Below are 12532 nucleotides of genomic sequence, written 5' to 3' on the forward strand. Positions count from 1 at the left end.
ATTTTGGTTACTGGCTAATGGCTATATGCTCCAAGAAAATTTACCGGAATTTTTTAAAATTAATAGCTCAAATCCACGGACATCATGAACCCAGCTTGATGAATTTTGGTTTTCTTTTCATTAATTTCACCTATTTGGGGATTTCAAATTCAAATTTTGATCTTCGCGTTCAGAAAGCGAAAGACACAGCAGACGCAGCCAAGTTCGAGTTCTGTTTTTCAATAATTTAATATCCGAACATATCGTTAGGAGTGCTAGTACCGGTTCACCGAAAAATGTGGAAATCTCTTTGACTATATATACATGGACTGCTATCTCCTATTGTTGTTGAATGGGAATCGTGAAGCCAAAGCAATAGAGGTACTAGATCGGGACATGGGCTCTGAGCATGCGCGAGATTTCGTTGCAACGAGCGTAGCGGTTGTTGGAACGTAGGAGGGTGTTCGTCGCTCCGTGGTTCACCGTGATTGGAAGGTGCGAGGGTGGGTGGGATTCCTGCGCGCGCATGAAAATTCCCGATGCTCCCGATCTAGTACCTCTATTACTTCGGCTTCATCGGCAACAATGAAGATAGTAGTCCATGTATATATAGTCAAAGGGAAATCTAGGCATATATCCAAACCCTCACACATTAGAGCACCTTCACTGAACGAACGTTCAGAAACGTGATTCAAGTTCTTATCATAACTTCATAATTCATAAATCATAACACAAATTATTTTTACTTTACAGCAACTTGCGTGCGAAATTATTAATTATTTTATTTTATAGACTCGAAAATTTTCAATGATAGCCTACACACGTAATAATTATTGCTATGAAACAGCGAAGTTATAATTTTTTTTACACTCGAAATACTCAAATTTAGGCTACTATTCTATTCTATTTTACACTACGCAACCAATGAATCAAAATTATCGAAATATTACGTAGATTATTAAATGAAGTTTACCAGGAGGAAAAGGTACTCAGCTATTGTTGCACTTGGCCGTTTATAGGTACATATTATTATATATAATATATTGAACTATTGAAATTATAGATTACTGTACTCGTAGTTGGCGTAATATTTCCGCTAAATTCGTTCGATACATCAACTGAAAGAAGCAGTACTGTTCGCCATTTGTGATGCTAATTGCTAAATATTTGTACTTTGATCGAAGTGAAAGACATGGGGTGATGTACTGATGTACGTAGAACTTAGAAGTTGAAAAAACAAAAACCCTACTTGCTGACCATTATTTTGCTCTCTATTTGGAGGAGTATTATTCTTTTCAAAGGAAGAACACCACGAAATGATATTATTATCCACAGTTTTATTAATAATCATTTCCTTCTATCGAAAATCGAAATTAATTAAGTAAATTCCATTGCAGGTCAGCTGGTGACTTAATTTGTATACACTGTAAAGTAAAACGCAGCATCGGACATAGGATAAGTGATAAAAATGCTCTAGGGTGGTCGCATTCAGCGGAGAACGATATTTTCCATACTTTTCGCTAGGAGGTGCTCTAATGTGTGAGGGTTTGGATACATGCGAAATCTAGACCGGTGATTGGCGGTGAAAGCATTTCACTTCCGTGTGTTAACGCTCCCAGCGATTTATGGAGAATTACAATAAGAAAATTTTGGTGTTTCTTTTTGATTTTGCCATGGGTGTTTCACTCAGAAAATGAAAATGACGTTGTTTACAAAATAAAAGTATCTGAGTATCGAGAGTACTTGAAAGTTTTAAAAATTCGATGAAGTGAAACAAGTACTATCGTCTGCCCCTGTACAGGTAATATTCACTACTTATGAAACACGATAAGATATTAAAATTATAATTCTATTCTAAGTCAAGAGTTGGATTCCTTGTCATGACCTATTTTTGCGAATCCAAAATTCTAATTTATCGTTCGCAACTGTTCTGTTTCAACTGTGCTGTATTCGGTTCTCATAGAAAATGTTAACGTTAACTATTATTTGCGTATGATAGTCGTTTGTTTTGATGTTTTTCAGCTTGCAGCTATTACTAATTTCAAGTGTTGTACCTGTTGTAAATGTTCGTTGCTAGTCAGAAATACAGTTCGTATAACTATTCAGTTGTCGCAAAGTTGATGTGATATTCTCAAAATGAACGAAGAAGAAATCGAAATCAAAATTATTAATAGCGAGGAAACCGAGGAATCCGCTGAAGTCATTTATATCAATGTTGAATCACATCAAGTTAACCATTCTGAGGACGAATCGCAGGATTTGGAGTTTTCTGTAGCACCAGGTATGTCGAGTTCTTTCAACTCATTCGTAGTGTTTATGATTTGAAAACATAAGAATGTAAACGGAAACACAAACATGATCCGTCTGCGAAGTTGATATTATTATTGTTTATTTTCTACGGTGCTAGGTTCGTTCAATTGTTAGAAATGTGTTACATGTATATTAGGCTAATTATATTGAAAGGGTAGACAGATGAAATTACTATTTTGGGAAATGCGTAAAAAGCGTGTAACCCATTTGTGAATAGTTAAAAAATAGATCCTATGAACAGATTGCACCGGAAACACAATTCGCAGTCAAAGACCCCACCGGTCCAGTACATAAATGCATTTACCTACTTATTCTCGAATGCATGTAAGATAATGTACAAGTAGGTCTGGTCTAGGTATACGTATAATGTATAAAATATTAAAATTGTGCGTTGTAAGGTGACCGAGCTTGGTTGGTACCTAGTTTAATTGAAAAATGAGGTTCTACTTCATTAACTTGCCCTTTTTGACTTTTGTAAATGTAAAAATGAATGTTTTATAAAAGATTTGATTCTTTATTTTGAAGTATCACCTATAGCACTTTTTTGATATCTTCAGTTCGGTCCCAGCATTGTGGAGCATGCATAAAAAAATTGTGTTCGGCGATTGTGTTGAATAACGATAACGCTATATTTTCTTTCAAACTCAAAAAATACAGTCGTTATGAGTTTTGAAAGAAAATTTTTTCGGTCACGTTGCAAGCAAAGCGCTTACTATTTCCCTAAGTAAATGACACAATACAATATTATGTATACTACGAGTACTTTCAAAACTAAAATACATAGGTATTCAAATACATTTATAATCATGGGAATAAAACGCTTATTCTCGCTAATCGCTCGAGTGATCAAAATACGCGTTTTCTTTACCTCGATTAAATAAAATATATTATTTAATTTGGTAAAATGAACGATTTTCAACAATTTTGATTTACTTCCTTCGCTTTGCTCGGGAAATAAACCGCAAAATTCTTCGAAAATCTCATTATTTTCCTAGTTAAATAATGTACTATTTTTCAAAAGCGCAGTTTTTATTAATTGCTCACCCTAATGTGGTGTGTTGTTTTGTTTTTGTTTTCGAACCGGACCGGTTACTCGGTCTATTTATGATTTTTTTCATTTTTATTTATTGCAAGAAAACGAATTCGATTATCTCGATAGCAGTCAGCCCAAATATTTCCATTCATTTAATGAATGATGGTGAAAGTGAAATGGATTTAACGTGAAAATCGGGTTCTTAATTTACAATTTTACATTAATTAGATATTCACACGTCATTATTACAAATTTTGAAACGATCATGAAATAATTTGATCCTAATGGCTAATAGTCAGAAAATCGACTGCATTTTGTTTTCAGTGATGATATCTACTCGCTTTATCTTCGCGAAATTATAATTCATTGTAGTACTGAGAATCCCCTTATGTATTTCAGAATGCAACCTAATTAACTAGTGTTCATCGTGTAGTGTGTTTATTTTACGAGAGGCGCAATGCTAAAATATTTTCTTTCAATTACTCGTATGATGACTATTACTCGGTATTGAAACCCTTCAGTCATTTAGTTATCATTTTTTTTTTTTACTGTGTGAAAATTGAAGACTCATAGAAGAGCTACAAAAAATTCAGTTATTCGATCAAATAATGAAGGGACTTATAGGAATGCGAATTTTCCAAAATATCCTATCAACGTTTTAACCGCAATTAAAGTGAGCAGAAAAGTGTTTCAGGGCCCTCAAATTTTTCAAAGAATTGTGAAAAATGTTCAAAAATTCGATTAGACGACCAAAATTCTGGAAATCGTATGTATATTTTGGTCAATTTTCGAGATTTATCTTCCGCGTGAGTGAAAAAAGTACTTTTTTGAAAAATTGAATCCCTAAAAGTATACTTTTTCATTCGTATCTAAAGTAGGCTATGAAACGAGATCATTAATTTAGAGTGTAAGATCCAAGTAAAAAGTTCTGGGAGTTTGAAAAAAAAGTTGGCGCTCAAAAGTGAACTTTACTTTTCTGATTCGACGTTTTACGCATCAAAATTTGAAAATTTTGGCCTTTAAAAAATTTGTAATTTTCCTTCTAATATCCAAATCGGATCTCGAAATGTGTTTGTCTCTAGAATATTATCAAAAATACGTATCCTGGAGTACTTTATACATAACTGCTCATTTGATTTCGGTTGCTCGATTTATGCAATTTTTATCCATTTTGGAATATTTAAATTTGTAATAATAGGTCTTCAATTTTTCGATTGAGTAAACGAAATTTTTTGATGAGTTATTCTAGGTCTGCATACTGCGATTGAAAAAAAAATCACAAAAATCGATAACAGAGTGATCGAGTCGAACGAGAAGTTTCCTTATTACTTGATTTTAATATTTTGAGTTCATTTGAAAACCCCGATTTCGCGAAGTTTTTCCAAGTAGAGAGAGGGAGTGACATTGAGGAGCTGAATCTAAAAAATAAATTGATATCCGAACTCCCTAATCTCGAATAAGTATATCTAATACTTATGCAATTTTACTTACAAAATTTTGAGAAATTTTCATAAAAATTAAGAGACCTTCAGGTGATATGAGGTAATACCCTTCCTGGAGCGCTGTGATCTGATTTCAAAAATTGGTTTTTTAAAATTTGAAAAGTGAGTGAATGACGGTTCTCAGAAAGACCTCGTTTAAAAAATGAGTTAAATTAGAGCATTTGACTTTCGGTTTGAATTTCATATGGAATATGTTCGATGTTATTAGATTTGCATATCCAGAAATGGAAGGAGTTCGTTTGTTTGTGAATGTACTTAATGAATTGCATTGAGTGTGAGAACTTGGTAAGTAAGGTCAGTGTTGGAGTAATGTTTTGAATATGAAGTTATGTAAAATACTCGTACGCCTGCGATAGTTCGGGTCGATACATTTCGTCGAAAAGTGCTCAGATGGCTGCATCTTTAACTCCTGATTCGATAAGAAGAAGTGTACATCGATTACAACAATCGAAGTATTTTATTCTCGTTATACATTTCGTTTTCGATTTTCAAATTTTGATACCATTCGTGGAAACAAAACTATATTTCAGAGCTCTAATTATTTTTCATTCTAGTCAAATCGCATTCGTACATAGATCACCTTTCTTTGGTATTTCATTTGTAGTAAACACGAATAATTATTCGTTTATCCTATGTTTATTCCAAGGAAACGAATAACTATCTCATATCATACTTGATGTGAGACACGAGTATTTACTGCGTTATTAATCACCTTGAACTAAGCTAAATCATTTGAAATTTTCTTCAATTTCCTCGTTGTTGAAGTAAATTTACGCTACCTATAATATGTTAGCACGCGAATAATACGAATAATTTAGTTGAACCGTCTTCCTAAATTCTTCACGTATATGTACGTTCGTTGATCTACAGTTCATTATTAATTAGTTTATTGAAAAATGTTTTGTTTGACTTTCATTTATCATTCGATGATTTTCTGTCGTAAAAGTCATCAATTGTGACTTTTCAAAATCCTTTTTCTTTATTACCTCTGTACTTACTGTTACCGTAAGACATTTTCTACTCGATCTAAAGTACAAGTATTCATCTTTAATTACCATTAAGTAACTTGGTACTCTATTTGGATCCTATTCGGATAATTTGAAAGTTTTTCCTATATAAATCGGCTACATCGAATGTGATGGAAAAAAGTGAGAAAAAACCGTGTAAATAAAACAAAAAAGTCATAAAAAGTACTGTCTATAGGTCAAATGAAGCGACATCGAACGTAAAAATACTTTATTACTCCAAAGTCTTCCGAAGAACTTGAATTATTTGAAAAGCAGTTATATTAATGGCTCGGCGTTAACTCGAAAATAAAACATCCCCAACTCAAACAATGATCATTCGTCGTATTTAAACCTTTTTTTTCTTCGTTTGACCTACTTTCACGATAAAGCTAATATATTATTCGTCTGTCTACGTATATTGGCGTATTATAGCGCACGACTGACTTTATATAGAACAAATAGAACACCAGAAAACCGAAAATACTACGTATGCTGTCATGTATGATTTTAGTTTTCCTATTGAAAATTTTTTGCAAGAATTTATTCATTAGAGTTGTATTTTGAAGAATGTCTCGTGATGTGTAGTGTTTTTCTGGAAATATTCTGATTTCAAAAGAATTCTTCGCCCATTTTTTTTTTATCAGAGAAAAATGATAGAAACTATGTTTGCAAAATAATAGGTACATATAAGAAATTGACGAAGAAAAATAGTAAAATGAACGATTGGAATGCATAAATTGGGATATATACATACATCGAATTTTTCTCAAAATTTGAGTGAATGGATAGTATCGGAGATATGTGTATACTGTATACTTGAAAAATACCATATTCTAGCGACCGTTGGTCTCCTATGTATTTATTTTGTCATCTTAGTTCCTGTTTCATCAAAAAATCAATGAAGTCCGGTGAGCAACTTGTTAAATTTTCATTTAATGCAATGTACATTCAGCAGATTCAGTCTACGCTGCATTACAAATCATTTTTCCAAATTCATAATTTTAGTGCAGTTTAGTACATATGAAAATAATTACGATTTCATTCATTGGTTTGATTTTAATGACTTGATTTTGAAATTTTTTAATTCCTAGAAGCGATTTATTAAATTAATAATTATGATAATTTTTGCATTACCTACGTCTATTGTCTATACATACAAAGAACATCGCGTGGACAAATCTTCAACAATGATTTATCATGAATTGCGCAATATAGTTGGTAACGTAATGAAATATGTGGCTTGATCAGTGATTCAGTGATCAATTTACATAAGTCGATTCTTTTTTTTGTGTTATTTTGTTCGTTAATTTGTGGCATAACGTGAAAAAAATTCTACGAATGATGTGTGAGAAATGTAGATTATGTTGAATACACGCTTAGGTACAACAATCAGAAAGGAAATAACTTATATGCACTTAATTTTTATTGTGCCGAATAGATTCGGAAGTGGAGTTAATTTTATATGCTAAGAAGAGAGCGGAAAGAAGAGCAGGGATTTTATTTATGAAGGTGTAGGTATGTAGATGTACGTTTGTATGTACGTATTCGTGAAATACGACGAAACGCGAGTTATTTGTTTTTATTATTATTGCTGGTATTATTATTATCGTCATCTTCGGTTCTTCGGTCGTGGCTATCTACGTAACTAGCAAGGTTGCGCCCTTTAAACTCTCTTCCCCCACTATTTGACTCATTTGATTAATTCTCGCTATATTTACTTTATCGCGCTTGTAATAAGGTGTTTTGGTGGCTTTACCGTTGCTTGCTAAAAAAAAAAAGTATGCCAATGTCATTCCTGCAAATAGGGAAATAGGTCAGTGGGTTATTTAATTGAGTCACTTTTGGTTTCGGTGATGGGGCGGTGTTGTGTCGAAGCCGGTATGCCGGTCCATGTGTTTTGGTCGCCGGTAAGGTATACCTATATGAAAATTACGTGTATTTCAGCTGGGTAAGGGGTTATGAAAAATTTTACGTAAAAGTTGTATAAGTATAATATAGTCGTTTGTTTTACGCGAGTTAATGATTTTCGCGGTAGAAATTGAAAGTTTTACGGAGAAAAATGGTGATGAATCGTTTGTATCGTCGAAGTGAAATGCACTGTTATGGCTTGAAGGATGTGATTAACTTTTTTATATTTTGCATTAAAAATGGTAATTGAAAATGCAGTTGAATTGAATTGGTGGAATTATATTACCTCGATTTTGGAAGGTTTCATTTTTGCGAAGTTTTGAAATTATGCCACCTAAAAATCCAAAAACTTGTTTTAAGGGTGATTTTTAAACTGATGATGAAATAGTATATTTTTTTGAGCAAAGTGAATCACAATAATGAATAACTCCTCCAAGTAAACTCCCACAAATCAACAACTACGTACCTATTAGTGTTGAGTAATTCTAAAGCCTCCAGAGATTTTTCACTTTTCTCCAGGAACTTTAAATTATGTCCTCTGGAAAGGCCAAAAATCAACTTTAAGATTTATAACTTTGGTCAGTGCTTATTGGGCACTCTCTTGGTCGTTTAGGAAGTTACCGCGATATACCAGAAGTTCCGGTGCAAAAGTGAATTTTTGACCAATTTTTAAATTTTATGTTCAAAAAGTGAAAAAAATCACATTTAAAGAAAAAAAAAAAAGGTAGGTAGTACTAGGTGTATAACGAGCGGTTAAAATTTTTAGCCATTTCAATTAATCTATTCTCTGCGACTAGGTGAAATCAAAATTTTCTTGAGGTTCCAAAATGACTCGATTTTCGTATAGGTCTGCAATTAAGGAACCTTCATTTACGTATGTACCATCGTCCGTTCATTTTAGCATACGAGTCGCGTAATATACATTTTCATCAGCACAAGACATGTACTTCATCCATATACCAGTGAAATATTCTAAGCAGTCGTAAAAATGAATATCTTTATTCCAATTTTATCGCCACAGCTTCTCGAAGAATTTTCTTATTAAAATGTCGATTATTTAGAGGCGAAATTCGAGTAGAATTTGAAAAGCATCGAGAAGAAGTTGGAATTTTTCATCCGTAAATGAGAATATTTTCTGAAGCAAGAGAGCTTTTCATGTTTTTGCCATCTCGAGTGAAAAGTTCGAAAGAAGATGAGAAACTTTTGTTGCCAAAAATTTGATGGGATTAAAATTTCAAAATTATCATTTCGTTTTTGTTTAATCTTTCTGCCTTGTTACGGTTGTGTACGATTTAGATAATATACAGGTTTACCTGCATTTATTCGACAATATTCTTGTCTTTACATTCCATATCTTGGAATTTGGGTTTTTGATAGGTAATACTTTTTCGGCTGTTTTGGAAAGAAAGTCGATGAGAACGGTAGCGGATTTTGCGCGTTAGCTTTTGTTGTAAGCTGGGTATTAGTTGAATTGAATCTCAAATTTGGAAAAAATGTATGTCGAGTTGTTTTTTTTTCTTTCTTCAAGTACTTATGAAGATTTTTGTGAATTTCTTTCGAACGTATAATAAATTAATTTATCGAACAATTTTGTGAGTTTTAAGGGAGGGTAGTTCAAAGAAAAGTTATCGAATGGGATTTGAAAAATCTTCAATTTTTTTGCTAATTTCCTCGGCTTTTAAGTGGTAGTCTGTACAATATTCTTTAAAAAAAAGTCTTCTCTCTTAAAAATGTTTCGACTAGGGTCTGATTTTTCCGAAATTGAAGATCAATTGGAAGAGCTAGTTACCTTTTCTCTATTCCTCCTTGGCTCACCTATATGGATCTAGTTTAGTCAGTACAATCAAAAGCATTCCATCGCAACTGCATTCGAAGATGAGAATAAGTCGTATATAATAAATAGGTAATTATGGAAATGCTTTTCAAATAAGTGTTTTGCCTGGTGCGTTTTTATTTTGTGGTGGAGCCTTTTCAAATCATTATGAAAATTGTTTTGTACAAAATGGCTATTGATGAAAATTTGCTCGTAAACTCGAAAATATTTAAAGGTTGTGGCTAAGTATGTACCACGGTGTTATTGATGATGGTTTAGATGTGTTTAATCGAGTCTCCCACGATACGTAAATTTTTCCTTTGCGATTATCGTGTCGTTTATCGTCATCGATTCACGTTTATTTTTCATTGACCTAGAAGGCGAAATAGTGTATAAAATTTTCCAAAACATCGTCTGCACTACTATTACAGGGTTTAATAACATCGATAGTGCGTTAGGTCCTGAAAGAAATAGTGTGACTTTTTATACCTGATGAAGCAGCTGTGGCCTTGATGTCTGTAACATGCGTTTCGTGACTGAGACTTTATCAAAAAAAAAAAAAAAAAGGTGGTGCTCGATAAAAAGTTGAAATTTGTCAATTTGATGTCTCGCTGTAAGACTTATTAAATTAAAAACGATCATCTTGGATAACTCGTCAAAAAAGTATCAAAGTCTCGTTAATTTTTATCATTTCGTTATCACGTAAGTTTAGGAAGTCCCGAGTAATTTATTCTTTCCGTTAGCAACAGCGAATTTGTGTCAAGGCTGATATGACGCCACTTCGTTTAACAACTGGTAGTACGTACGTATAATATCACACATTTTTTTCCAACGTTTATTTACGCACGCGTATTGATGTTGGAAAAAAATATTATTCGGAATTATTGTAGAAAAATCAGTCGAATATTGTGTAATGGACGCGAGCATAGGCAGAAAAATGGGCTATAAAAGAAGCTTGTAACAAAATGTAACGAGTTATTATTCATTTGTCATTTTGATTTTTGTTTCGTTTTATTTTGTTTAGCCCTACTTATTTTATTATTGTTATTAAGTATTTTTTATTTTCTTGAGCGAGTCGAGAATATGTAGAATTCGTATCAAAGGGCGGTTGTGAAAAAAGTGTCCAACGATTATTCGAGTATCTTACCTATAGCTAATTAGTTGAATGCTCATTAATGCTGACGAAGAATTTATCAGACGATTAATTGAAAGTAATATTACGTAAAATCAAATTCATGTTATAAAATTTCATAGTTTTTTTTTTCTCTCGGTTATCATATATCACTGGAAACGAAATTCAAATCGTACCAAGTTTAATGGTCGCTATAAAAATCCGTACATATGCGGTGATTTTTTAACCATAAAACGAGTAAACCAATGCGTTTCAATAGTCCAAGGATATCCGGTTTTGTAGTATTATGTGTATGGTTGTATACTGAGTACATGTACATGCAATACCAATCGTATGTACCTCTATCTATATCCCCGAGTGTCGCGTCTCGTGAAAGCAACATGTGAATGAAAATGAAGTCTGTCTCAAATCATCCATTATTGCGGCGTTATTGGAATATATTTTCATTTTTTTATAGGGTGACGAACAAGTACTGCATCGGTTTTTTTTTCGTCTCGTTGGTAAAATATGTATGGGAGGCCTTTGCCAGGAATTCATTTTTAATTTTTTTGAATTTTTTCATAGAGCATTTTTTCTACTTCGCTTTGATTTATTCAAAAAAATATAATAATTATATTCTTCTCTAGCCTAGAAATAAACAGTGTTGATCATGAGGGAGGGCAGCGAAAAATCTGGCCTGGAACTACTCGACACGAGTGTTAGAAAGAAAGAATTCGAATGTTTTGATAGTTTTTAGCTGTTTTGTGGCCAGTACCTATGATTAGATTCCAAACATTTTCAATTCTACATGAAAAATGATATTTAGTTGCTTTCTCTAGCGTAGATTTCATTTTTTTCAAGGAAATGAGATGAAAAATTTCCGACAGAGATGAGTTGAATGAAGTCCATTATTTTCTTCTTTTAGAATTTTTATTTATTTATTTTTCATTTTTTCAGTTATTTTAAAAACATAAAATTTTTAATTTTTGAAAAACCTCTCGAAATTCTATTTTATGTCAGAATTGCCAAGAAGACCCATCTTTTCAGTTTTGGCTTTTGTTTTATAAACAACAAAAATTTGATCTGAAAAAGTTTTTTTTTTAAATATAATTTTGAAGGTATCTTCACAGAAAAAACATTTTTGTCTGATTTTTTTCTTACTATTGAAGTATGAAAAGCTTATATCATCTTTACGAGTACCTCAGTTTTGGAGAGTTCCTAATTTTTTTTTCTTCTTTTGATCCCTTCTAATCTAACTGTATTCACAACTAGGCAAATGAATTGAAAAAAAAAACCAAGCCGTATTTTATTAGTCAGAGTGGAAGTGATTTTCATATAATTTATGGTGGTGAAGAGCCCGCATTATTTCATAGTGTTATTTAATGCGGTTGAAATTACAGTTATTTCTTATTTCAACCGGCTTTAGATGAGAAAATTAAGATTTTTTACAGCCGTTCACGAACTTATGGGTATTATATACAATGTCGTTTCATTATTATACGTTTTAATAGCTGTACCTACCTAGACCTACATCAAAATTGTGCCGAGCTTGGATTATAAATATTATGTATTTATTTGTCCTACGAACAAGTCTTACGTGTATTTTTTTTAAGGGATATCGTAGGTCTACGAGGTATTGAAAACTATACCAAAGAACTGTTATCAGATGATACATCAAAAACATATACGTGCGAGTACGAGTACGTAACTATGGGTATATGTGAAGTACCTACTAAATTAAATTCATCCAACGAGATGAGATGGTATCCTTATTATTTTGTGTTTTTGGTTCATTTCTGTACACATGATCGGCGTGGATAGAGATTGTAAATCATAGATTTGAACGACGGACGCAGGTTCACCTTGGTC

The 12532-nt window shown here is 32.6% G+C and overlaps 1 protein-coding gene across 3 annotated transcripts in view; it reads left to right on the forward strand.

Annotated features, from left to right (window-relative positions):
- The first annotated feature begins 279 nt into the window (after positions 1-279).
- ftz-f1 (ftz transcription factor 1) overlaps positions 280-12532 on the forward strand; it is a 115476-nt gene continuing 103223 nt past the window's right edge. The window contains exons 1-3 of one of the 3 annotated variants that reach the window (XM_065344819.1): positions 280-1189; positions 1377-1780; positions 2002-2260. In XM_065344819.1, coding sequence (XP_065200891.1) covers positions 2116-2260 — 145 coding nt within the window. In that variant the 5' untranslated portion in view covers positions 280-1189; positions 1377-1780; positions 2002-2115. Of the gene's footprint in view, positions 1781-2001; positions 2261-12532 lie in introns of all 3 variants that reach the window. The other 2 variants (XM_065344821.1, XM_065344820.1) reach the window with 2 other exon arrangements.

Source organism: Planococcus citri, chromosome 1, assembly GCF_950023065.1.
Source record: "Planococcus citri chromosome 1, ihPlaCitr1.1, whole genome shotgun sequence".
Classification (NCBI taxonomy): Eukaryota; Metazoa; Arthropoda; class Insecta; order Hemiptera; family Pseudococcidae; genus Planococcus; species Planococcus citri.